The sequence below is a fragment of the Capra hircus genome, chromosome 16, assembly GCF_001704415.2.
Source record: "Capra hircus breed San Clemente chromosome 16, ASM170441v1, whole genome shotgun sequence".
In the NCBI taxonomy this organism is placed as follows: Eukaryota; Metazoa; Chordata; class Mammalia; order Artiodactyla; family Bovidae; genus Capra; species Capra hircus.
In genome coordinates this window covers 41,079,119-41,104,031 of record NC_030823.1, presented here as the reverse complement: position 1 = coordinate 41,104,031, position 24,913 = coordinate 41,079,119, and the positions used below count along the sequence as shown (strand labels likewise).

The following is a 24,913-nucleotide window of genomic DNA, read 5'->3' as shown; positions in this document are numbered from 1 at the left end:
GCCCCGCCCCGCCCGGTCCGGCCCAGCCCCTGCGCTAGTCTCGCGCATTTTAAAAGTGCGCGAGCTCCGGCGGAGACCCGGGGCCGGCGGTTGGTCGGGCGAAGCCATCTATTACGCTACGTGGGGGAGGTAAAAGCGTACCCGTCTACATTTTTCCATTTTTAGCCTTTCTGGCCTAGGTGCTGGCCTCCTTATAGCCTTCAAGTTCACTGCCTGTGCTCAGACTGCAGGGAGGGGATTTCTGCTTCTCTGGGGAGAGGGTCGTTGTCTCTGTGCAGCGGTCCCCCCCACCTGCGGACGGGAATCCGGTGGGAGAGGACGATGGCCGGACGGGGGAGGAGGCGGCCCTAGCGCCATTTTGTGGGAGCGAAGTGGTAGCTGGGCTGCTCTTGGATTCCTCCCTGCTTCAGTCTCCCTGTCGGGCTTCCTAGCAGCGGCCTAGCGGGTGAGTTGCAGATGCTTCTCACTAAGGACGCTCTGTGTGCCTTGGTTCCCGCGATGGGGCGGCCTCCGCCCCGGAAAGGGAGTCGTGGGACCAGGCCTGCTTGGTCCCGCCGGAGCGGACTCGCGTGGGAGCGACGTTAGGGCCTGGCGCGGGGTGGCAGCCGGCGTCTGAGCTGGGGTGCTGGGCCCACGCAGCCGTGCGGCCCGAGGCAGCGGTTTGGCCTGGCTTCCCGGCGCGGGTATTGCTTTGTGCCTTCGTACTTTTGCACTGGGACGGAGTTTGGGGCCTGATAGCCCAGCGGTCCCACCCCGGCCGCGCTTAGAAACTCCTCCCTCGGTTGTCACGCACTGGCTTCTGGGAGGCGGCGGCCCGCGTCGCGAAGGACCTGTCGCCGCTGTCCCTGCGGCTCAAGTTTGGAGAGCCTCTGGACACCCCACAGTCTGGAACAGGGAGGAACTTTTCCGTTGTTCTCTTCGGCTGGCTTACTGCTCCTATTCAGTCCTCAAGACAGCTTCTGCATCGCTTGCTTAGGGAAGTCACTTTGACACCACTGTACACACACACACATCTCAACCAGCTTAGGTTCTCCCCAAACACCCTCAGACTACTTTCTAGTAGTATTTATCACGATTGTAATAAAATAAGTACTTGGCGATCTTTCTCCTGCTTTCCCCCTTCTCCCCCTCCCCCCCCCGCCTTGCCACTAGCATGCCATCTGAGACTAGTTTCACAGTGGCAGGACTTACAGTAGGCATTCATCAAATACTTAATGAACTAGCGAGGCATTACATTTTAATAGCTATCCTTGCCTTTACTGCCTCGTTTTTCGGGGATAACCAACACCTGTAAGAATCCAAAGACCCGAGAATTTTTTTAGAAGTCACAAAACAGTGACGTAGTGGTATAAATTAGCTGGGATAAGGAAACAGTTACTTTGACCACACTTGTTAAGTCATTTGTATCTCTTTTCCCTTTAAGAGAAACAAAGATGTCTGAATATATTCGGGTAACCGAAGATGAGAATGACGAGCCCATTGAAATACCATCGGAAGACGATGGGACAGTGCTGCTGTCCACGGTTACAGCCCAGTTTCCAGGGGCATGTGGGCTGCGCTACCGGAATCCAGTGTCTCAGTGTATGAGAGGTGTCCGTCTGGTAGAAGGAATTCTGCACGCCCCCGATGCGGGCTGGGGGAATCTGGTATATGTTGTCAACTATCCCAAAGGTTTGTTGCCATTTGGTTTTGCAGTGATGCTAAAGTATAGGTTTGTATCATTGTCAAGCATAGATCATGGTCTCTTCCTGGTGAACCATCTTCTATTGCCCAAATATTTCTTTAAAAGTTGCTATCAGACAAGCTTGGAAGACCACTAAATAAGTGAGAATTGGAATACAGAACATGTTTTTAAAACTATGTGTTTAAATAATTATCCGCACTAATTTTACTGAACTAATGCCAAATTTAAGAAATTAAGAATGCTTTGCAGTTCTATCAGTCTGTTGAAAATAGTCTTCTGAAGTGCCTCCATGTTTTGGTTTGTTCTTAATGCTTGCAAGCTACATCATCCATTCCACTAATCTTACCCCCTTTTTTTCCCCCTTAAGTGAACATCAGTTGCAATAGCCCAAATCTTGAATTAGTTCAGTCCTAATTATAGTTTTAGGTCTGGGCTTATTCTCGCTGTGTCTTTTCACTGATGGTTTTAGTCTAAAAGGAAGCATGAAGATTTAGAAGTGTGCCAAGGAACTAAGTACATTTTATCAGTAGGTACTTTGTGCTACTTGATAGATCTCTCTTACTTTTATTATAACTTTATATTGCAACAAAGTTGTACTATTTTGTCAATATTTAAGATGTTGCCTCAAGAAATTTTCTCATGTATCAAGAAAAATTTTACTAAAATCAACTTGGTTTCTTTTAGTCTGCAGTTTCTTGATCCATTGATTGTAGATAAATATTTACCCAAATTTGAAATGTCATTTAGATAGTAATGTATTGATGTAGGTTCATAGTTGTAACAAGTGTACCACCCTTGTAGGGGATTTTGATAATGGGGTGGGGCTATGCCTGTGTAGAGGGAAGGGTATATGGGAAATCTGCCTTCCTCAATTTTGCTGTGAACGTAACGCTACTCCCAAAAATGATCTGTCTTTTGTCCATACGTCATTGAGTTTCTCTGCCCTTCCAAATACTGGTTTGGTTTTTTTTTTTTAATAACGTTAAGTTTGTGCTATTATAAAGTTAATGTGAGTTTGATGTTGAAAGTTTGGAATGAAACAGAAAAACTGAAATCTGCCTTAAAAATCTATAACTGGAGATTACAGTTGCTAATTTTTGGTAGTCAGATTATAGACATTAAAATAATCAAGGAAATATATTTAATAGGCACAAAGATAGCATCATGGTTTTTCAACCTGTTTTTTTTTCTTCCTTAATGTATTTTAAAGTGAAAATAAAGGAACTTTTGTTTTGATACATCTTTTGAGAGGGAAGAACATACAGCTGTAATCTTGAGCTGTTACAGAACCAGAGGTTAGAATCCCCAGATTGGCTCCAGAAAAGCAACCGAGCTGCTTATTTAAGCCTTATTCTGTCCACAAGCGCTAATGTCACCCTTTACCAGAAGTTTTCAGTGTCTTACTATTCCTAGAATGTTTTTGTTTCTCATTTCTGCATGAAGGGGGTGAAGTGTTTAAAGTGTTAAACGAATGTTCTGAAAGATTTCTGCTCATTTTGTTTAGATAACAAAAGAAAAATGGATGAAACTGATGCTTCATCAGCAGTGAAAGTGAAAAGAGCGGTCCAGAAAACATCTGATTTAATAGTGTTGGGTCTCCCATGGAAAACAACTGAACAGGATCTGAAAGATTACTTCAGTACCTTTGGAGAAGTTCTTATGGTTCAGGTAAGCTTTGATTTCACTTAACAGTTTTTCAGTGAATGACTGTCGAGAATTCCTTGTTTTGGTGATGCTTCATGTTCAGTAGGTGATATTTGTAATATTTATTATATGTATACATAATGGGTGCTGAAAAGAAATTTGGTTTATACTATTTCCCTTCATGTGTGTACTCTGGGTTGGTTATATGTGTGTGTAGATTTAGTGAATTTAAATGATTTTTTTCCTAGGTCAAGAAGGATATTAAAACTGGTCATTCAAAAGGGTTTGGCTTTGTTCGCTTCACGGAATATGAAACCCAGGTGAAAGTAATGTCACAACGACATATGATAGATGGACGATGGTGTGACTGTAAACTTCCAAATTCTAAGGTACTTTCTCTGTTTTCTCTGCTTTGGCCATTTGTGGTGACAAACTTACTTAAAAGACACTGTAAAATAAAACATTACAGTTGGAAAACGTGGCAGGGTGTGTTCTTGAAATCTTATGTTAAAAGTCTCAGGACCTTAATGCATGCTGAATATTTTATATATTTGTTTGAAATAGTTTATTGCTCCTCCAAAATAAAACATTCATTTTATTCTTTCTCTTGTTATTTTTAATGAATTAGCAATTTCTTACATAGTTACATGTGAACAAAGAATATGTTGATCTTGTTAGTGTTAACAAAGACAATTAGAATATGTTGATCTTGTTACAAAAGCCTTACTTATTCCAAGCAAGCAAGACTTGCTTATTTGGAACATTATCCTTTTTGCCAGGACATTTCTAATTCATCAACTTTCCTTAATCGAAATATACTTTCATCAGCTTTAACATTTAAAGCATTGAAGTCTTAAAAGAAGGAGATGTGCTAATACAAAAGAGAAAGAATGTACCTACTTTTTAAGCATTCACCTAAAGAAAAGGCAGATAGGTTGTGTGACATCCTCCACCAGAATGCTGTTTTCATCACTTGTAAAATATTTCTGATGGTTTTCTTCCTTTCGATTTGATCAGCAAAGCCCAGATGAGCCTTTGAGAAGCAGAAAGGTGTTTGTTGGGCGTTGTACAGAGGACATGACTGCTGATGAACTGCGGCAGTTCTTTTGCCAGTACGGAGAAGTGGTAGATGTCTTCATCCCCAAACCGTTCAGGGCTTTTGCCTTTGTTACGTTTGCAGATGATCAGGTATTTTTCTCTTAATAACTTTGCCCCAGTTAGTTAGGTAATTTCTGTTGAACGTTGCCCTTCCAGTTAATTGCCATCCTTTTTAGCTAAGCTCTCTGACCCTGTATTTGGGCCTGAATATTTGTGATAAACCCCGTAGGTATAGTTTTAATATGTGACATTTAAGTGGGAGTGTTACACATCCTTTGAGAATGAACGGAAAAATCCCTGCTACCATTACTAAAGTTAAAGGCTATTTTATGGGTTTAAGTGAAATCAGTGCTCCTTGCTGATTTTTTTTCTCCAGCGTAGATGATGGCTTGAAATCTAAGTTTTATTGCTACTTTGTATGAATCAATTGTTTAATCTCCTCTATTTACATCCCTTATTTTTTATAGGTTGCCCAGTCTCTTTGTGGAGAGGACTTGATCATTAAAGGAATCAGCGTACATATATCCAATGCTGAACCTAAGCACAATAGCAATAGACAGTTAGAAAGAAGTGGAAGATTTGGTGGTAATCCAGGTGGCTTTGGGAATCAGGGTGGATTTGGAAATAGTCGAGGGGGTGGAGCGGGTTTGGGAAACAATCAGGGTAGTAATATGGGTGGAGGGATGAACTTTGGTGCTTTTAGCATTAACCCAGCAATGATGGCTGCAGCTCAGGCTGCTCTGCAGAGCAGCTGGGGTATGATGGGCATGTTAGCCAGTCAGCAGAACCAGTCTGGCCCATCAGGTAATAACCAAAGCCAAGGCAACATGCAGAGGGAGCCAAATCAGGCTTTTGGTTCTGGAAATAACTCTTACAGTGGTTCTAATTCAGGTGCAGCGATTGGTTGGGGATCAGCATCAAATGCAGGATCAGGCAGTGGTTTTAATGGAGGCTTTGGCTCTAGCATGGATTCTAAGTCTTCTGGCTGGGGAATGTAGACATTGGGTTATGGTTAGTTGGTATACTGGTGGGAATTCAAATTTTTCTAAACTCATGGTAAGTATATTGTAAAATAACATATGTAAGAATTTTCAAAATTGGTTTGTTCAGTGTGGAGTATATTCAGCAGTATTTTTGACATTTTTCTTTAGAAAAAGAGGAAGAGCTAAAGGAATTTTATAAGTTTTGTTACATAAAGGGTTGAAATATTGAGTGTTTGAACGTGAACCGCTGTTTGCCTGATTGGTAAACCAACACACTACAATTGATATCAAAGGGTTTCTCCTGTAATATTTTATCCCTGGACTTGTCAAGTGAATTCTTTGCATGTTCAAAATGGAAACCATTGGTTAGAACTACATTCTTTTCTCCTTGTTTTAATTTGAACCCCACCGTATGGATTTTTTTCCTTAGGAAAATCTCCTCTTTGGAGATCATGGTGTCACAGTGCTTGGTTCTTTTGTTTTTTTTGTTTTTGTTTTTGTTTTAACACTTGTCTCCCTTCATATACAAAAGTACAATATGAAGCCTTCATTTAATCTCTGCAGTTCATCTCATTTCAAATGTTTATGGAAGAAGCACTTCATTGAAAGTAGTGCTGTAAATATTCTGCCATAGGAATACTTCTGTCTACATGCTTTCTCATTCAAGAACTCGCCATCACGCTGCGCAGGCTGCGTCTTTGACGGTGGGTGTCCCATTTTTATCCGCTACTCTTTATTTCATGGAGTCGTATCAACGCTATGAACGCAAGGCTGTGATATGGAACCAGAAGGCTGTTTGAACTTTTGAAACCTTGTGTGGGATTGATGGTGGTGCCGAGGCATGAGAGGCTAGTATGAGCGAGAAAAGGAGAGAGCGCGTGCAGAGACTTGGTGGTGCATAATGGATATTTTTTAACTTGGCGAGATGTGTCTCTCAATCCTGTGGCTTTGGTGAGAGAGTGTGCAGAGAGCAAGGATAGCAAATAACGTACGAATGTTTTTGCATTCAAAGGACATCCACATCTGTTGGAAGACTTTTAAGTGAGTTTTGTTCTTAGATGACCCACGTTAGCTGAATGTGTTAAGTGAAACGATACTTGTATTTCCCCTACCCCTTTGTCAACTGCTGTGAATGCTGTATGGTGTGTGTTCTCTTCTGTTACTGATCTGTAAGTGTGGTAATGTGAACTGAAGCTGATGGGTTGAGAACATGGACTGAGCTTGTGGTGTGCTTTGCAGGAGTACTTGGAAGCAGAGTTCACCAGTGAGCTCGGGGTGTCTCAAAGCAGGGTGGAAGTTCTCATGTCTGTTAGCTACCCATAAGAATGCTGTTTGCTGCAGTTCTGTGTCCTGTGCTTGGATGCTTTTTATAAGAGTTGTCACTGTTGGAAATTCTTAAATAAAACTGATTTAAATAATATGTGTCTTTGTTTTGCAGCCCTGAATGCAAAGAATTCATAGCAGTTAATTCCCCTTTTTTTGACCCTTTTGAGATGGAACTTTCATAAAGTTTCTTGGCAGTAGTTTATTTTGCTTCAAATAAACTTATTTGAAAAGTTGTCTCAAGTCAAATGGATTCATCACCTGTCATGCATTGACACCTGATACCCAGACTTAATTGCTATTTGTTCTTGCATTGTCCAAAGTGAAAAGTTTTTTTTGTTTTTTGTTTTTTCAAATCTAGTTTTTAATAAGTCTGGGTGACCGCACCTAAAATGGTAAGCAGTACCCTCCAGCTTTTTCTTAGTGCCTCTGTGCATTTGGGTGATGTTCTATTTACATGGCCTGTATAAATCTCCATTGGGAAATCATCCTTCTAAAAATATTCTTATTTGAAGGAGTGGGCAAAGCAATGTTAATTTAAAATGCTTTGTAGCAAAGCCTATCAATTGAAATGAAGGGAATATCAGCACCTTTCTAGTTGGGGATTTGAAAAGTGGAATTAATTGCAATAGGGATAAAGTAGAAGAAACCACAAATTATCTTGTGCCTGAAATCCATTAAGAAGCCTGATAGCTTTAAGAACTAGCAGGGTGGGTTGTCTGTCTGTGGAAGTGTTAAGTGGAAGGGGCTTTGTCTTCCAAAGGTGGGGAAATAGAATAATGTCGAATAAATCTACAAAACTCAAGACTCTCACGGTGCATTGTTAAGTATGTAAAAGCAATAATATATTGATTCTCTATTGTACTTAAAATGTAACTAACTTCTGTGAGAGTCAGCTCCTTTTCTAGTGGAAGAATGTAACAGTTTTTGTGTTGATAATTTACCTAATGCCCTTATCTAATTAGATTATGATAACTAGGTTTGTCATTTTGAAAGCTAATGTGTTTTAAACTTTTATAAATGAAGTCATCTTTTAGGCTTATGGTCGCCACATTGTTTTATTCAGTTTCCTCTGTAAAGGATCTTGCGTTGTTTTTTTTTTTTCTGCATCTAAATTGCATGATTTCCAAACCCTGTACCATCTGAATTTTGCATTTTAGCACTTGCACTATTACTCAGCAGCAGTAACATGGTAACACTTAAAATGGTATTCGGGGACCTCCAAAGACTAAACTGACAAGCCTTCAAGAAGCCCAGGGGTAAGTTAACTTTGTCAATGGCATGGTTTTAATCCCTTATTTACACTTGTGTAAATCTAGTTACCAGTCTTAGAAGGCTTTCAATGTTGAGTAGCCTTCTATTAACATGTTTATGGTACTACATAGCTATGGGTATTTAATTCTACCCTTAAAAAAAATTGAAGTTTAGAAGTAAACTATTTGGCAAAGATTTGTTTTTAAAGTCTATTTGGTCATCTAAATGCATTCATTCTAAAAACTTTTTTGAACCAGTTGAATAAAAATTTTCATTGCCACCACAGTTTAGTGTCTGGAGTCTTACTGGAAAAATACAGTTTCTTTTTTTATTTATGTGACAAAGATGCTGGAAAGTTACCTTTAAAAAGTGAGCCTCTAGAAGTTGCACTTTATATGTACAAGAGAAGTTAGTTGAAATCACAGTGAATTTCTACCTAATAATGGTGACTCTTTGGCTAGAATGAGAAGTTTTATTGAGTGTTAGATATTAAAACTTTTTAGGGAGGCCAACTAAATGAAATGTTTTAAGGTTGGGTCAGGGCTTAAATTTTGTCCTTAGGAAAGATGTTAAGTACATAGTAATTCAGATGTATGTGATAATTAGAATAGTTTTTTGTTGTTAATTACTAGGAGAGCAACTCTGAATTGTGTATTTAAGTTCTGTACTCAGCTGTTGTACAATCTGTAATCTATTTTTTTTAAGTGTGCCCAAGTATTTCATGTTCATGGTAAGAAAAAAAAAAAACATTATATTTATCAGTAATACCGCCACTTATTTTTAATGTATTTCATCTTATGGAAATGCCACTTTTGAATCAACTGTCTTCTGAATTTGAACATTATTTAGGTTATTTCCAAGCGCTAGGAGTAATCTCACAGCTAAATTAAAATCTTAGCATTGTAATTACCAGGTCAAAGACTATGCATGCTTTTAAGACTTGTGAGATATATTGCCAAATTGTCCTTTAGAAAATCTGTTGTCTTTGATAATGTGAAATAGTGCCGTTTGTGTTCTTTGTTTGGCAGTTTTTTATAATTAAAAAATTATAGTGTTGGTTTTAACATGGAAATCAGTCTATACATAGGCCAAAGTGTTGCTATTTCCAATTTATCTACGCAAGAAAAACATTCAAAGTAACTCCTGAACCAATACTGCTGTAATATATAACATTCTCAGATCAGTAAGAACAAATACAAAAATAGTTAAAGAACATGAACAGGAAACTTCATAGAAATGCAAATGGAGAGTAGAAAAAGACACTGGACTTTGTTAAGTAAGTAAATGTAGATTTAATCCACGAGTTTGTAATGGATTGGCCAAAAGAAGACAAGTAACGCTACAGTGGCTTATGTCCCCTTGAGTTAAGTAGTGAAAGAGTGGCTAGTGGACACGGGCCTGAAAGGCAGGCTCACCTGCAGTCGGGTTCGGTTAAGGTGGAATGGCAGCGCTCCTGTTCACATTTCTCAGGTCAGTTTGCCACTAAGATCTCTTACGGGTATTTTTTAAAACAAAGAATCACGTACTAGCTGAAGACACATTACTATTAATGATGCTCTTGATCCAGGGAATGTAGTTTATTACTTTGGTGTAGACCCCATACTGATCTGCTTCCCCACAATTAGTGGAACCCCATGACACTATTCCTCCCACAAACCACTTCTGGGTCTCATTATCTAGAAACACCAACGCCCCCCCACTGTCACCTCTACAGCTGTCCTTGCCCCCACTTTGCAAGCCAGCGCAAAGCATGTTATCAGTTACCCTTCCCTCTGGATAGGACTTCTTTTCGTAGGCAGCAGTACATTTTTGATGGTCAACAACTGGTATGTCAACAAACTTTAGATTTCTGGCAAGAAACCCCCTTTGGGTTAATCCCCATCCAGATGCAGTTCCAATGTCATTTGTCCTCATGAAAGATTCCGCTTCTTTTCTTGGCAAACAAATAGGCATGATGTTGCTGTTGATTACAACTTTGTTCTTCAGTTTAATCAGTGCTATGTCGTTATCGTAACCAGCATCATGAATGTAACTTTCGTGTATAAAGATGGCCTCGGCCCAGGCTTGTGTATAATTAGGTGATATTCTCTTCAGGGCACCCATTCTAATCTGTAGGGAGGCAGCGTCTTCTCTTTGGTCATATACAGCATGAGCAGCTGTTAGGACCCAGTTGTCATGCAGAAGTGCGCCTGCTGCCATAGTTTTACCTAGTAACAGCACTTGCCAAGGGAAGTAACCAAGCTTTGCATTTTGTCCTCCATATATACGACCTTCTGTAGTACGGGTGGATATTCCACACACTGGGGAAAGAAGCAGATGTAGAGAGCCTTTACAGAAACCTGATGGTGTTTTTCTCCAATTATTACCACTTTGGAGTTATCAATTACTCATGTTTAGTGTCAGCCAAAAATTGCATCACACGAATTGGTGTTTGTCCACCTGTACAGGCAAGTGAGTATAGTGTATATGTTTTACTGCTCAAAACATTGTTCAAAGATCCGATAAAACCATTTGGTATTTTTTAGCTCCTCAGAAAATGAAGTGAGTGAAAATTAATATGTAGAAACTAATTTGTTTCGCCAAAGTAACTTGGTCTCAGGACTGGGAATGTGTTCGGTAAGGCTAACAGGAGTTGTCTGAGCTGGTGTGTGCGGGAAGTGAAAGTAAATAACCTCTCCATTGCTTCTGTTTTCCTGCTTGTAAAATGGGATATCTACCGTGTAGTTCTGGGAAAAGCAGAAACTAGGGTCGATATCATAGGATTTGCAGACTACTTTCACCTTTGAACATTCAAATGTTTTAAAAATGAGAATGTTACAGTTGTAGCCAGGAACCTTCAGGTTCAGAAATTATTTCTGGTCTAGTTGTTCCTTCCAGACACTAGACTTTACTATATATTGCTAACTAAATATGCTTATTAATGTAGCAAATATGTTTCCTGTTGTGGTAGAATACTCTTTATGAAAGCTTATAAACATTGTGTCAACTGAGACTAACCGGTAATGGATATATTATTACTTTTCTGATTTTTTTTTTTCTTTTTTGTCAACTATATCTTCAGAGCCAATTCTGGTAAAAACTTTTTCTGAGTACTATTAAAAGGCAAATTGCATTAATGTTTAAAAACTAGATGTCATTGGAAACAATTGCTTAGGGAAATAATGAGGTTATTAGCTTTGGGTTTTAATAGCATTTCTGTAGAGAAGAAAAGTAACAGAACTCATGTTTATAAATGTATAAATGGTTCAAGATAATTTTAAGTATCATTTAATTTTTTATGCTTGCCTAGTTGTAAGGTCAAAAATAGTCAAATGACTGATGCAGTCAGCACCTAACAAACCACTCCACATGGAAAGGGGTAATGAGAACATACTATTTGGAAATAATAAGTTGGTCTAAGAGCCAAGTGCTGAAATCACATTTCTGCCTACACCGCTAAAGCGCTACTTACTGTCTTCTACCCAGTTCTACATTCCATCAATTACAAATCTCTTGTATAAATGTATCCATTACCAGGCTCACAGGCTGGGAGTGATTTTTCTCTTTTGGAGCTCGTCCAGAATCCATCAGCCTCACACACATATTTACCTGCAAATCATTGGAAAAACAAAAATGTTTAACTGCATGTAAAAGGTGGTTGTCATTTGCTTGAATACCCCCTTGAAAAATGTTGATTCTTGAGCATCAGTGGGAAATAGAGGTGTCTGAATAACCGTTTTACATGATTTCATAAATAGGAGGTCTCTGCATTACCATGTTTGCTTGCAAAGTGGAAACCTTTTAGATGTGTAACTTGAATATGTATCAAGATCTCAAGTGCTTAATGATAAGGTTTTGACTTGTTAAATTAAACCATTTGGAATATATTGTGTGTTTGTGGTAGTCATTTACTAGATAAGATCTGTTTTCAGATTCTTGCAAATTGACATTAAAGTCACTTCAGCTGCAATATTTTACTTAGCAGGTGGGAGACGTGCCTTTTAATCTTTTGCCTAGCCTTAGCCAAAAATGTTGGGTAAGTTTATTTTCAGATCATGAAGACTTAGGTTCCAAATATTACCCACCCCCAGCTTGGAATAGTTTGCTTACCATCGTCGGTTGTCATTGTGTAGAACTCATTGCAGTGGTATTTAACCACAGCCCTGTACGTGGTCACTGCAGGAGCTGTGATGTACTCCACCTGGCCACTGGGTAGATCGTCAGGAGGGCCACAGTCCACAACTAATAAATGATGGGAGAGGGAAGTCCGTTTGTACTGAATTCTAACATTAAAATGATGTGTGGAGATTGTGATGGTGGTTGGCTGTGTCGTGCTGTAACCTGAAGGCATGTTCAAGGTGGACATTATTTCATCTCTGAAAATGAGCATCACCTTAAGTGTAGTTTTAAAGCGTCACTCTTTCCTATCTCTCGCTAAACAGCTAGATGGAATTGAAGGCCCTGGGCAAGGAGGGTAGGATGCTTTCCCTAAAGGAAGGGGATTTGAAACCACTTGGACTTCCTTAGCATTCTCACATGTAAAAAAAAGTGGTCGGCCTTTGTTGAAATCTCGTGCAACAAAATAGCGACAGAAGAAAACAGCACGGCATGCAGGCGGCAGGTACAGTCTGGCTCCATGTAAACTGGTGCAATTTGAAGACTGAAGGGCTCGGCTTGTTATGATCCTTAGCTTTTTAGACGACCTAGAAGTCACGCTACCTTGAGTTTGGGTTGGAATTCATACCTGCTTGGACATTAATGTGAAATAACTAACCAGTTTCTCAGAAAGTGGTATCAGTCTAAAAATCATAGTTTTGTACACAATAAAAAATTGTTGATGTATTTCTGTGGATACTTAAGAAATCGTACTTGGTTTTCAGCCGCTTAATCGCAGTGTGTCTGGCTCTGTGCCAAGTGCTTAGTCCAGCTTGTCTATAATTTCTCCACAGGGATTACGCCCAGAACCACAGAAGGGGCAGGATCGGGGCTCACACCCGCACCTCTCACTCCCTTCAGTGCCAGCTCGTCCTTGCTGTTCTTAAACTAAAAATTGGTAGTATGTTGGTGGTAGATTCTGACAGGAATATAAATTTTAGAGATGAAAATATTTAAATTCCCCCAGGAATTTTGTAGAAACCCTTGAACAAGATATGTGAAGATACAGAGTTATTAACTACAGCATGTGTAATGGTAAAAAACTGGAAATAAAGATCACATGGACTGAAAATCAGCTCTCGTGGAATACTAGACAGTCATTAATAAGAATGAGCAGCTCTGTTAGTACTCAAATTGATGTGGAAAGATACCCCAGCGATTATGGAGGGGGAGGGTAAATTGCAGTCAGATTGGGAATCCTGCTTTGGTTCAAAAGTATGTAGTAGTGAAATACATTAGTATGAATAGCATAGGAGATAATGATGTGAAGGAATGGACCCTAGTGTCAAAGGTGTCAGTAGTTTGAGGATTTGGGCAAGAGAGGTTTTCACTTTTTGTTTTGTAAATTTGTTACTTCCACTAACATTGATGCTTTTGAAGTGGGGTTGTTGGAGAAGACTTCAGAGTCCCTTGGACTACAAGGAGATCAGTCCTGAATATTCATTGGAAGGACTGATGCTGAAGCTGAAACTCCAATACTTTGGCCACCTGATGGGAAGAACTAACTCACTGGAAAAGACCCTGATGCTGGGAAAGATTGAAGATGGGAGGAGAAGGGGACGACAGAGGATGAGATGATTGGATGGCATCAGCGACTTGATGGACGGACTTTAAGCAAGCTCCTGGAGTTGGTGATGGACAGGAAAGCCTGGTGTGCTACAGTTGCAAAGAGTCGGACATGGCTGAGTGACTGAACTGAACATGTAACATAATTCATTAGATACATGACTCAGGTCACAAGATGGTAATGGACAGTGTCATCCCAGTTTGATGTGGATATATGTGTGTATGTACAGGTATATATACATACATACACACTCCACAATTATCTGCATCAAGTGGTGGCCTGAACATGTTTGCATGTGTGATATATGTAATTGAAGAGATATACACCAAAATAGCAACAGTGGTTATACTCTGATACAGTGGGATTATGAGTATTACAATGTTTGTAATTTTTCTCTATTCCCCATCTTTTATGAGTATTTTATACTTAGAAAAGTGCTTTTGCATATACTAAAGCAAATACTTTTCCTATTAGCGTGGTCCCATTTTAACTGCTTAAGTGTGCACCTAGACACTGGGTAAGACAAGCAAACTTAGAATTCAAGCCCTGATAAATAAAATTTTCTAAAAAGACCAGAAGCAGTAGTAGCAGAAGCAGCTACAGGCGTTGTAGTCACACGTACGTACTGCTGCACGCTGGCATCGGTCGGTCCCAAGAGCCATCTTTCTGACAGACCGCAGTAAATGATTTCAGGGGTAAATTACCCTAAAGAGGAATTGAGAGAATATTAACCTTGTTTTCATCATGAAAGCACTCCATAGTAGTTCCTCTTCTAGTGTTTCGAGAGGTGCTCCCAAGGAGGGTGATGAACCCACATGACACAGCCCAGCTGCCTTGGTACACCTGTGTGCTTGGTGATGTCATCTATGCGTGTGTCTCTTAAAGATGTTGACCTCTTGCAGCAGTTTTTGTTTTTGCTTTCCATTTTAATCCAAGAACATGTCAGATTTCAAGTTCCTGCTGATGCTGCACCATTTCTTTAAGTGCCAAAGGGTGATGGTCAGAAGTCTGGGGAAGGTCAACCTGATCAGGCATGGAATGAATGTGTCTGGATTTTTCTAGCCTGCAGCTATTAGCTGGAGGAAAGTCATTTAAAATACTTCCTTAAGCTTCACAAGGGTGTTCTCAATCAGTTCCATTGCTAATATCATTTAGAGGGACATTTTTGACATTGAGGTATTTTTCTAAAACAGACTTTAAATGAAAGAAGGTGCCTTTGACAGAAGCTTTATGCTTCAAAGGAGAGCAGGATGATTTTTTTCTTTCATCAGAGACTGAACAGGAAATACTAAAAAAGAGACTTCCCTGGTAGTCCAGTGGTTATGGTTAGGACTTCAAGGTTTCACTGCCAGGGACTGGGTTCAATCCCTGGTCGGGGAACCACAAGCTATGAGGCATGGCAAAAAAAAAAACAAAAAAAAGATATATAGATATATTAATCTTTAAAGATGATGGTTGATAAAACTAGTTAAATAGATGTTCATTTAAAAAGAAAAACTAAAAAAAAAAAGAAAAACTAAACAGGTTTGTGGTTCAAGGAGCTATGGGAAGAGCCCGCCCAGAAGTTTGCAAATTGAGAAAAGTGTCTCACTTTTTCCCCTTCCACAGGACTGGATTGCATAGCCAGCTATCATTTCAGTGTTATTACTTTTCACCGTTGGGATTCAGTGACAATTTTGAAGAACATAAAGAGGACATGTTAATCTACCTGTGCCCCTAAAGCAACACACTAAGCATTTTTTGAAATTATCCTCCCTCTCCCTTGACAGTGGTCACTGTTTATAACTCTGCAGAATATACTGTTTCCAAGGGCCGTTTAATTTTTTGTGGGCCCAGGAGTTGTTTCATATAAAGGTCATTTGACCAGGAGGAGGAGTTTGATTTAATGCAAGGTGATAACATAGAGCACAATGGCAAACATTTAAGCTGCTTTACCAAGAGCTGCAGTAATGTATATGAACTGAGAAAGGCGTTCCTTTATATCACCAGCTTTCCCCAAGACAAAGCTTGTTTAAATAGCAGAGTTCTGGGACTTCCCTGGTGGTTCGATGGTTAAGAATCCTCCTGCTAACGGAGAAGATGTGGGTTCAGTCCCTGTCCCAGGAAGATTCCACATGCTGCAGAGCAATTAAACCCTCGAGAGCCTGTGCTCCACAGCAAGAGAAGCCACCACGATGGGAAGCCCACACGCAGTAGCTAGAGAGTAGCCCCCGGCTTGCTGCAACTAGAGAGAACCTGAGCAGCAGGGAGAACCAGCACTACTGTAAACAAAGCAGTTAACTAAATGTCTTTTTAAAATAGAATTCCTAAGGATAGAAATTTTTCTATAGCCATTTCTCTTAGCAAACGTATCATTTCTTTGAATTTTATTGTTTAATCACAGGGAAAAGAAACCACCATGCTGACAACAGCTGTTTTCCCATATTCCTTTCACATACCTGCTGATGTAAATATGGATTCGTTTAAAAACCGTCATGATTGTGGTTGCAGTTAGCAGTTTTATATTAACTTACTTGCAGAAGTTCATAACCGGTCTCGCAGAAGACCGAGAAGTGGTCTTTCAGGATGTATTTGGCTTGCACAGGGGAGATGCGGCCATTAGGTGGCGCCAATGGATCAGGGCAAGGCTGAGCTGAGCAAGGAAATGAGACGTTTGAGTTTGGCTGTGGTCTACAGCAGGCAAGTCTGAATTGAGCAATTAGAAGTTCTGGATTTATAAGTGAAACACTTAATGTGTAGAGGGAGCTTGCCACAAATGGGATAGAGTTCTTAAGATTTAAATTCAAAGGCAAGATTAAACTCTCCGTTGCTTATTGTACAAATTAGGATTTGTTGTCTGGCCTGGGCTTCAGCCAAAGTGATGGAAAGAAAGTCAGGCATGCAATAAGGGAGCATGGTCATGGCAAAGGGTGTGTCTGCTGCCCGCCAGGGGCCTCACACGCACTGCAGAGAACTGGGGAACGTAACGGGGGTGGGGGGGGAGGGGAAGAGCTGGACCACATGCATTTAAGTCACAAGAGAGTCTCAGTTTCCTCATCCATAAGCCTGATGAGACTTTGCTCACCTGTTGGGGCTTTGTGAGGACTGAGTGTGAAGCACAGACGAACGTGCTTTGCTAAGAAAGTGTTAGTCAGTCATGTCCAACTCTTTGCGACCCTATGGACTGTAGCCCGCCAGGCTTCTCCATCTGTAGGATTTCCCAGGTAAGGATACTGGAGTGGGTTGCCATCTCCTTCTCCAGGGGATCTTCCTGACCCAGGAAGTGAACTCAGGTCTCCTGCATTGCAGGCGGATTCTTAACTGGCTGAATCACCAGGGAATAAGCACTGGAAGGAGATCAGCCCTGGGATTTCTTTGGAAGGACTGATGCCAAAGCTGAAACTCCAATACTCTGGCCACCTTATGTGAAGAGTTGACTCATTGGAAAAGACTCTGATGCTGGGAGGGATTGGGGGCAGGAGGAGAAGGGGATGACAGAGGTGGAGATGGCTGGATGGCATCACCGACTTGATGGACTTGAGTTTGAGTGAATTCCAGGAGTTGATGATGGACAGGGAGGCCTGGCGTGCTGCAATTCATGGGGTCGCAGAGTCGGACGCGACTGAGTGACTGAACTGAACTGAACTGAACTGAAGAGGTGGTTGCAGCCAGGGAGCCCTCCCAGCAGACCTCGTGGCTCAGAGCTAGACTGGCACCTGGGAAGCCTCTCCTGTCCCTCATGAGCATGTGCCCACAGGGCTCAGGACTGGCTTCTACTTTGGCCTCCAAACCCTGGCTTGTTGTCACCCCATGGCTTCAGCCCATCCCCCATGGCTGACAATCCCCCAAGGCCACCCCTCAGCCCACGCAGGCCATTTGCCTGTCCCCTACTTCCTCCAGCAGCTGATCTCTATGTCTCTGGGTGACTCAGTCCCAGGCAGGCCCCAGAGTCTCCAGGGACATCCCAGGGCTTCCTGAGGCTGTCTTAATCCCAAGCCAGGGCCCTGCTCACACCCTCCTTCACACACACTGCCAGGCCTTGTGCCAGCCCCTTCCCACCAGCCTGGCAAACCTGACTTTTCCCTCCTACTCGCTCTGAAACCAGTACTCCTGGTTTAGAAATTTCATTACTTTGTCACACAGGAAGGCAAAAGGCTATTAAAAAATGAAATGTTTGGGACTTCCCTGGGCATCCAGTGGTTAAGACTTTACCTTCCAATGCTGGGGGTTATGGGTTTGATCCCTGGTCAGGGAGCTAAGATACCATATACTTCTGGGCGAAAAGAAAAAAAAAAACAGAAGCAATATTGTGGCGAATTCAATAAAGACTTTAAAAATGGCCCACATCCAAAAAAAAAAAACGGGGGGCTTCACAAAGTGCCGATCTCTGCCCTCCTGACCAGGCTCTCATTCTTTCCCACATGTCCAACAGAGGTGGCCCAAAGGTTAATCTTTGTTCATCCAATCTCCTCATTTTAAAAATTAATACCTCCTTCACACACACCCCATGCCTTCTACATTAACCCACCAACCCCCACCTTTCCATGGAGATGTTATCCTTCACTGGATAATTGAGACATTACATCTTAGGAAAGTTGCTTTAAGAGGCTCAGTGTCACATGGCCAGGAAGCAGGTGGCACTACAGCTGGGACATCAAGCTGGGCAGCCTGACCCTCAGCCTGCACTCTCAGCACGGCTTTGGCTGCTTTGGAGTTTCTCCAGTTCAGTTACTCGGTCCTTCCAAAAACATCCTGAGAGACCAGTTGGCTTAGAGTGTCAACTCGCAGGGGGACAGTCACATCCAGTGGTCAGTGCCCAGAAGATGGGGGACTTGGACTTACATCTAAGGAGGTAGTACCAAGAACCATCCAGTGTGTGAGGATCTGTCATGAGGAAGAGGTGGGGAAAGCCCAAGAGGCCTGGAGGGTGGAGGCGAATCAGGGAGGCAGATGCCCAGCTGCAGATGCCCCGTCCAAACCCTCTGTGACAGGAGCCCCCATCTCTGCCCACCCCATCACACCCACTGCAGCTTCACACCAAGAAAGACGGGCTTTTGCACATAACAGTGCCCTTGCCCTTGGGACAACACCCTTCCGTATTCCTCCCTTCGCCTCTCCCTTCTCCCCTGAAGCAGGTTATAAGACCCTTGTGTGACAAGGTGTCTTCCTTACACTCAGAGGGAAGCCTTATGACCAAAGACAAAGGGATGCCAAGAAGAATCCTAACAAACAGGGCTGGCTACATTTGAGTCATTGAAAGGACTGAGGCTGAAGCTGAAGCTCCAATACTCTGGCCACCTGATCCCAAGAACTGACATTGGAAAAGACCCTGATGCTGGGCTTACTCAGGGCAGGAGAAGAAGGGGACGACAGAGGATGAGATGGTTGGATGGCATCACCGACTCAATGGACATGAATTTGAGCAAGCTCCGGGAGTTCGTGATGGACAAGGAAGCCTGGCATGCTGTAGTCCATGGGGTCGCAAAGAATTGGACACTACTGAGTGACTGAACAAGTTTCCCCCAGTTCACCACCCTTACTTCATACTCCTCAACCTGTCACACTCCTCAGGAGCAGCACAGAAGTACACAGCTGTCTCTCTGGGTCTTCATTTCCTTAGGAAGTCACCTGTGCCATGTAAAGTGTGGAGTGTGTGTGGAGTGTTAGCCACTCAGTCGTGTCCAATTCTTTGTGACCCTGTGGACTATAGCCCACCAGGCTCCTCTGTCCATGGGATTCTCCAGGCAAGAATGTTGGAGTAGGATGCGCTTCCCTTCTCCAGGGGCTCTTCCTGACCTAGGAAGTGAATCCAAGTCTCCTGCATTGCAGGCAGATTCATACCATCTGAGCCGCTGGGAAGCCCTAGTGCCACATAACACTTAACATGAAATGAACAAGTATGTTTTTTCCCATTAACCTGTCAGTTTGCTTTTCAGACTCAGCCAGGGACACTGAGCGGGTTAAGGAAAACTTTTCCCTTCCCAGTTTCCAGGGCCCAGCCAGGAACAGTTCCATCCCTTGTGGTTCCTTGATGCTTCTGAAAGAGCCCCTACCTGCCCTCACCTGTGCTGTTGTATCGGACCTTCCAGCCCATGTGGTCCCCCGACTGATCGGTGGTAAAGGTGATGGTCACAGTATTGCTCTTGGTTTCAATCCTGCGGGGCAATGTCTTCCCACAGAACGGACCGTATTCTGCCTTGTCTGTTCGAATCTGAAAAAGGAGAGATACCTGTCACCCCAGGACCTACCGGGCCAGGGTGAGGTGGGGGCCAGAGGAAGCAGACCTTAAGAGAGTCGTAGGGGCACAGGGTCTCAGGGTGCATCTCCACATCAAAGGACTCCACAAAGTCCAAGATGATATGGAATCCCTCCTCCAAGTGGATGCTGTAGGTGCAGCTGGAGAGTTTGGGGTATGGCTGCGGGTATTCAGGGCTGCTGAGCTCTCCAGACCGGGCAGTGAAGACCTGGCTGGAACACAGGGCTGAGCAGAGCGGGGAGGACAGGCAGAGTGAGCCAGGCCCAGCAGCCTGGCTCGGCTACTGGTCGAGCTCAGACACCAGCCCCAGAGGCCCCTCCAGAGACGACACCCCACCCAGGGGCTGAAGGGACAGTTTAGGGAGGGGCTTCCTCTGGCTTCCAGGCTTTAGCTGACACAGGCGACACTTGAATGCACATTCTCCAGGGGCTGCACTCACACCCCCAGGAAAGGTGGGGGCCCTAGACCAAGGCTTCTGTTGCAGGGATCACTGGGCCAGAGTCCCAGTTCCAGGAATGAGGGGTGTGGGATCTGCCCAGGGGGAAGAAGGCACCAAGAGAAGAGAAGGGGACTTTCCTTATTCCCCAGGAATTGGGTGGGGAGTGGATGGGAGGAGGGATATCTCCTTGGGCTGAGGGTCACCCACCCACCCCTGACTCTAGCAACCCCCAAATTCATCTCCCCCAGGCCTGGCCAGTCCAGCCCAGCCTCCCTTGGGCCCTCCCCCCGCCCACCTTCCCTGGATCAAGACAGGGGGGCAGTTGAGGGAAGTTCAAGTCCACATTGATCACAGATGAGTCTGGTGCCCACTTTCCCCACTGAAACAGCTGGTTCTGCCTTTGAAGAGGGAAGTCAGCATCACTTATGGGAGGGTCCTTCCCCCCTCCCCCAGGTGGGGGGGGGCATTTCAGGAAGTAGGAGCCCAGCACTGCCTTTCTTCTTCTACGTGTCTGCTCCCCAGGGTGCAGAGGCAATCAGCCCCAGACGTGGGGGACCAGATTACCTGTCAGCGAGTTGATGGGCAATCAGTTTCCATCCATCAAAACCTCCCTGGCCTCTCTGCTCCAGGTCAGGCTCCCCCAGCCCAGCTCCCACAGGACCTGACTTGCCCTCTGAACAGGAAGTGGACCCAAGGATGCTCCGAGCCCAGTCCTTGGGTTCCTGGTAGGGGAGCAGCAAGAGCTTGGCTGCCCTGTGGGAACTCAGGCAAGCCTATGCCCCTCCCTGGACCACAAGGCCCCACCATCAAAACGAGGGTTGAGGCAGAGCAAGCCCTTCTGCCAAAGACACCTGTGGCCCCATGGAGGGGGCCGCCCCACCAACTGGGGCCCCTCAGACTGAGATGAGGGTGGAAGAGGAGAGAGGCCAGGGAGCACATCACGGCCCTTCCCCACTGTCCCCCCAGAGACAGGCAGCAGGTGGAGGTGGAGCCACATTTATTGTTAGGTCCGAGGGGGCGGTCAGTGGGGGCTGCAGGCAGCAGCAGACTTGCCCAACCCAGATGGGAGCTGGAGGGGAGGCTAGAGGCTCTGCTCTGGAAGAGAACAGAGACAGAGAGAGACATGGGGGAGGGATGGCTGAGCAGGGGGCGCAGGGTCAGCTTCGAGGGATGTGGCTGCTCACTTCCCAGGGCGCCAGCTGGTTTTCCATCCAGGCCCCTGGCAAAGGTGCAGAGGGGCATCCAGGCAGTGGAGGACAAAGGGGTTGGCTGGCTGGGCACCAAACAGCAGCTTTGAGCAGGCCCTGCCCCCACCCTGAGGTTCCATGAAGGGAAGCTTGTATGAAGCAGGCCTGGGGCCCCCCACTCCTCCATCCTGGAGCCCCCCCACCCCAGGGAGGGCGAGCACTGAATGGCCAGGTACAGAGTGAGGGCCTAACACAGGCTCACAAGTGAATGAGCTGAAGGGGATGAGAGTGAGCCAAGGACAGGGCAGAGGTGGGCGAGGAATTGGAGAACACGGGTGAATGGATGGATGGATGTGTGGATAGATGGATGGATAGTTGGATGGGTGGATAGACAGATAGATGGATGGGTGATAGATGGATAGATGGATGGATGGATGGGTGAGTGGACAGATGGGTAGAGGATGAATGGGTGGATGGTGAGAGGGGACAGAAGACCAAGAAGGGGCCACCACCTAGGAGAAGTGTCTAGAAGGCCAAGGCCAGTGGTCCCTCCAGTCACCTGGGCAGAGCAACTATGTCCTTGAGGAGCCAGTGGCATCTTGGGGCAGAGTGGGGGCTGGGCCAGGCATAGTGTCCCCCTTTTCCCCTTTCCAGCTGTGGCTCACCTGAGCAGGTGCGCTTGTTCCTGTGGAGAACATAGCCCACACGGCAGGAACAGTAGAAGCCGCCCAGGTGGTTGTGGCAGTGGTGGTCGCAGGTGGGGGCCTCTCCTGGGGGCACCTGGCACTCGTCAATGTCTGGGGGAGGGCCAGGCAGGCAGGCAGCAGGAAAGGAGAAGGGATATCACTGAGCCCAGGCGTGGGCTCAGAGGCCCCCAGCCTCACAGCTGCCCTGAGAGGAGCCTCCTCAGGAATGGAGGTGGCTCGTGCCCGGCCAAGTGCTAGAGCCAAACAAAGGTCACTGTGGCCTTCCTGCAACAGGTGGAGGGAGACCTCAATTTCATCCTTTTTAAACCAATGAAGGTGAAGCGTCCTGCTCCACGTAGCCAGGCCAGCACAGGGAGCAGCCTGCAAGGGAACCCGGTGGGTAGGCCTCTATACAGGTTTCACTGAACTCTTAGAGCAGCCTCAGGACAAACACAGAGAGGTTGAACCACTTTCCCAAGGCCACACAGCAAGTCCCTGCAAGAGCCAGAATCTGAAATCAAGCATCAAAGTCCACAGGCAGAGGCCCCACTCAGGCTGGTGGGGCTTCACCTGCCCATCTGCAAATGGGCTCACCTGGCCCTTGCATCACAGGGGCCCCTGAAGAAATCCCTGGCACAGAAGGGCGTTCAGTCTTAGCACCTGGGGCTTAGTCTAGAGCAGAGGTCATGGCCTGTTAGGGATATTTGCATTGTGATGATGTCAGACCAGGTGTGCACTCTTCTCCTGCCGGTCTGGCAAGAAGCCAGCCTCAGGGACCAGAGTGGGGGTGGGGAGGAGACCAAAGGGAGGACCAGTCTGGCCTGAGACCGAATCCCGCCCCCACAACCGGCCTCCTCCCCCACTCACCCTCTGCAGAGTAGAAGGCCTCGAAGCCCGTGAACGGCTTCTCGTTGGAGTAGTCGGAGCGGAAGGTGACATCCAGGCTGGAGCCCGGTGAGTAGAAGGTGTCGTTGCCAGGCGCCCGCTCCGTGTCCGTGCTCTCTGAGCCGCACAGCGTGGCCAGCTCCTTGGTCCCGGCGCTCAGCTGGGGGGGTCGGGGGTCACGGGGAGCAAAGGCGCAATGCCAGACCTGACTGCCCTCCCGCCCTCCGAGGTCAGACCCTGCTTCCCGGTGCCCCATCCCCCCGCCTGCCCTGCTGGCACCTTGACAAAGTCATACTCGCACAGGTAGGAGGGCTCCAGCTGGAAGTGGGTGAAGTAGAGGCGCAGGCGGTAGCCGGGGGGCGCCGTCAGGGCCCAGTGCCGCTCCTGGTTGTTGGCGTACTGGTCGGGGAAGCCGGGCGATGCCAGGCGCCCGAACACTGGCTTGGGCCACTGTGGCCCTGAGGACGCAGCCGCCGAGCCCCACAGCAGGCCCAGGAAGACCAGCAGCCTAAGGGCAGTGCAGGGCAGGGGCGGTGAGGCCTGCTCTCAGCCCTCACGCCTGCCAAAGAGGTCCTGGGGGCTTCCACCCACCTCATGGTGCACCCGGTGTCCTCCGGCTGACTAGGCGCCGTCTGGAGCCCCAGGGCGCCTCACCTTTGATCTGTTTGTCCAGCGCCTGGCCCTGCCCCCAGCCGCCCTGGCCTTCTGGGAACAGACCCCATGACTCCTGCCTGCCCAGATTTCTGGGCAGCGAGAGCAGGATGCCAGGAGCCAGGGGCTGGGTCTGGATGACGGCCGGGCCCGGGAACAAATGCTAGCTCTGTCTTCACCCTTGACCTCTGGGGTTCCCCAGCAGTGTGTGACTTCCGAGGTCACTCGGAGTCCTGGGGACAATGATCTCAAAGGTGGTGGCTTCTAGGTGGACACGGGGGAGGCACACAGGCATCTACCTTTCCTTCCTGGCAGAGAGAAGAGGGGAGCTTTAAAAACACAAGTCCACAACAATGGGGAACATGGGCGAGGACATGGAATCGACATTTGGGAAGCTGGAGAAACAGATGGACAGGTGGAAATGATGCTCCAGGAAGCAACTCTGAGCTGGCAGTGAAATCAGGAATTTGTGGCCCCAAGTCCTTCTGGACACAATTAAGCATCTTGCGAATCCCTGCTTCCCATCCACCAACCCCAGCAGAAAAGGGTGACTTATTCCTGGAGGATACACCTGTCAAAGCAGGAGATGTAAGAGACACAGGTTTAATCCCTGGGTTGGGAAGATACCCTGGAGGAGACCATGGTGACCCATTCCAGCGTTCTTGTCTGGAGTATCCAATGGACAAAGAGCTTAGCAGGCTACAGTCATATGGTCACACAGAGTCAGATACGACTGAAGCCACTTAGCACATATGCATGCATTCTTGGAGGAAGGATTTGGAGAGTCCCAGGTCCTGCCAAGGATGGCAGGGCCCGACAGCAAACAAGGGCTCCATGCAGACAGACCGCTGTCCTCTGACTCAGCTCCTAGAACCTGGCAGCCACCAGGCTTCTCTCTTTTCCCCGGGAAGAGTGAAGAGGCCAGGAGGAAAGATGTAGAGATGCTGACTTGAAGGTTCTATAAGCAAATGGCTCAGCATGTCATCCACCGTGAAGGTCGCCAATAGTCCCTGTCATGTGCTCAGAGCTTCCAATTAGCTTTTTAGTCCCCAGTCTTACATATGAGCAGAACGTTCAATGATTACTGAGGAAAACCGCACACATGAGAAAGACCAAAAAATATCAACCAACCAACCAACCACA

At 45.5% G+C, this 24,913-nt stretch overlaps 2 protein-coding genes across 8 annotated transcripts; one reads left to right on the top strand and one right to left on the bottom strand.

The window, feature by feature from the left end:
* On the top strand, nucleotides 332-6,969 carry TARDBP (TAR DNA binding protein). Of its 3 annotated transcripts, none has more exons than XR_310607.3 (7): nucleotides 332-445; nucleotides 1,424-1,671; nucleotides 3,189-3,352; nucleotides 3,577-3,717; nucleotides 4,346-4,516; nucleotides 4,894-6,113; nucleotides 6,848-6,969. XR_310607.3 is itself a non-coding variant. In XM_013970144.2 (7 exons), exons 2-7 carry the CDS (start codon nucleotides 1,434-1,436, stop codon nucleotides 6,027-6,029), a joined length of 897 nt encoding a protein of 298 aa, XP_013825598.1. In that variant the 5' UTR covers nucleotides 332-445; nucleotides 1,424-1,433; the 3' UTR covers nucleotides 6,030-6,829. The 3 variants fall into 3 exon arrangements, 2 of the variants coding, with proteins under 2 accessions (XP_013825598.1, XP_005690745.1); XM_013970144.2 differs by lacking the exon at nucleotides 6,848-6,969 and having other exon boundaries at nucleotides 4,894-5,020; nucleotides 5,974-6,829; XM_005690688.3 differs by lacking the exon at nucleotides 6,848-6,969 and having other exon boundaries at nucleotides 4,894-6,829.
* Nucleotides 7,833-23,815, bottom strand: MASP2 (mannan binding lectin serine peptidase 2). Of its 5 annotated transcripts, XM_013970142.2 has the most exons (11): nucleotides 23,711-23,815; nucleotides 23,399-23,627; nucleotides 23,102-23,279; nucleotides 22,214-22,345; nucleotides 19,951-20,147; nucleotides 19,730-19,877; nucleotides 16,201-16,319; nucleotides 14,314-14,392; nucleotides 12,076-12,207; nucleotides 11,500-11,574; nucleotides 7,833-10,286 (listed from the first exon to the last, which is right to left on the bottom strand). In XM_013970142.2, the coding sequence occupies exons 1-11, from the start codon at nucleotides 23,713-23,715 to the stop codon at nucleotides 9,505-9,507; spliced, it is 2,076 nt and encodes a 691-aa protein (XP_013825596.2). In that variant the 5' UTR covers nucleotides 23,716-23,815; the 3' UTR covers nucleotides 7,833-9,504. The 5 variants fall into 5 exon arrangements, 4 of the variants coding, with proteins under 4 accessions (XP_013825596.2, XP_013825597.1, XP_017915842.1 ...); XM_013970143.2 differs by lacking the exons at nucleotides 7,833-10,286; nucleotides 11,500-11,574 and having other exon boundaries at nucleotides 12,090-12,207; nucleotides 14,310-14,392; XR_001919285.1 differs by lacking the exons at nucleotides 7,833-10,286; nucleotides 11,500-11,574; nucleotides 12,076-12,207; nucleotides 19,951-20,147 and having other exon boundaries at nucleotides 14,355-14,392.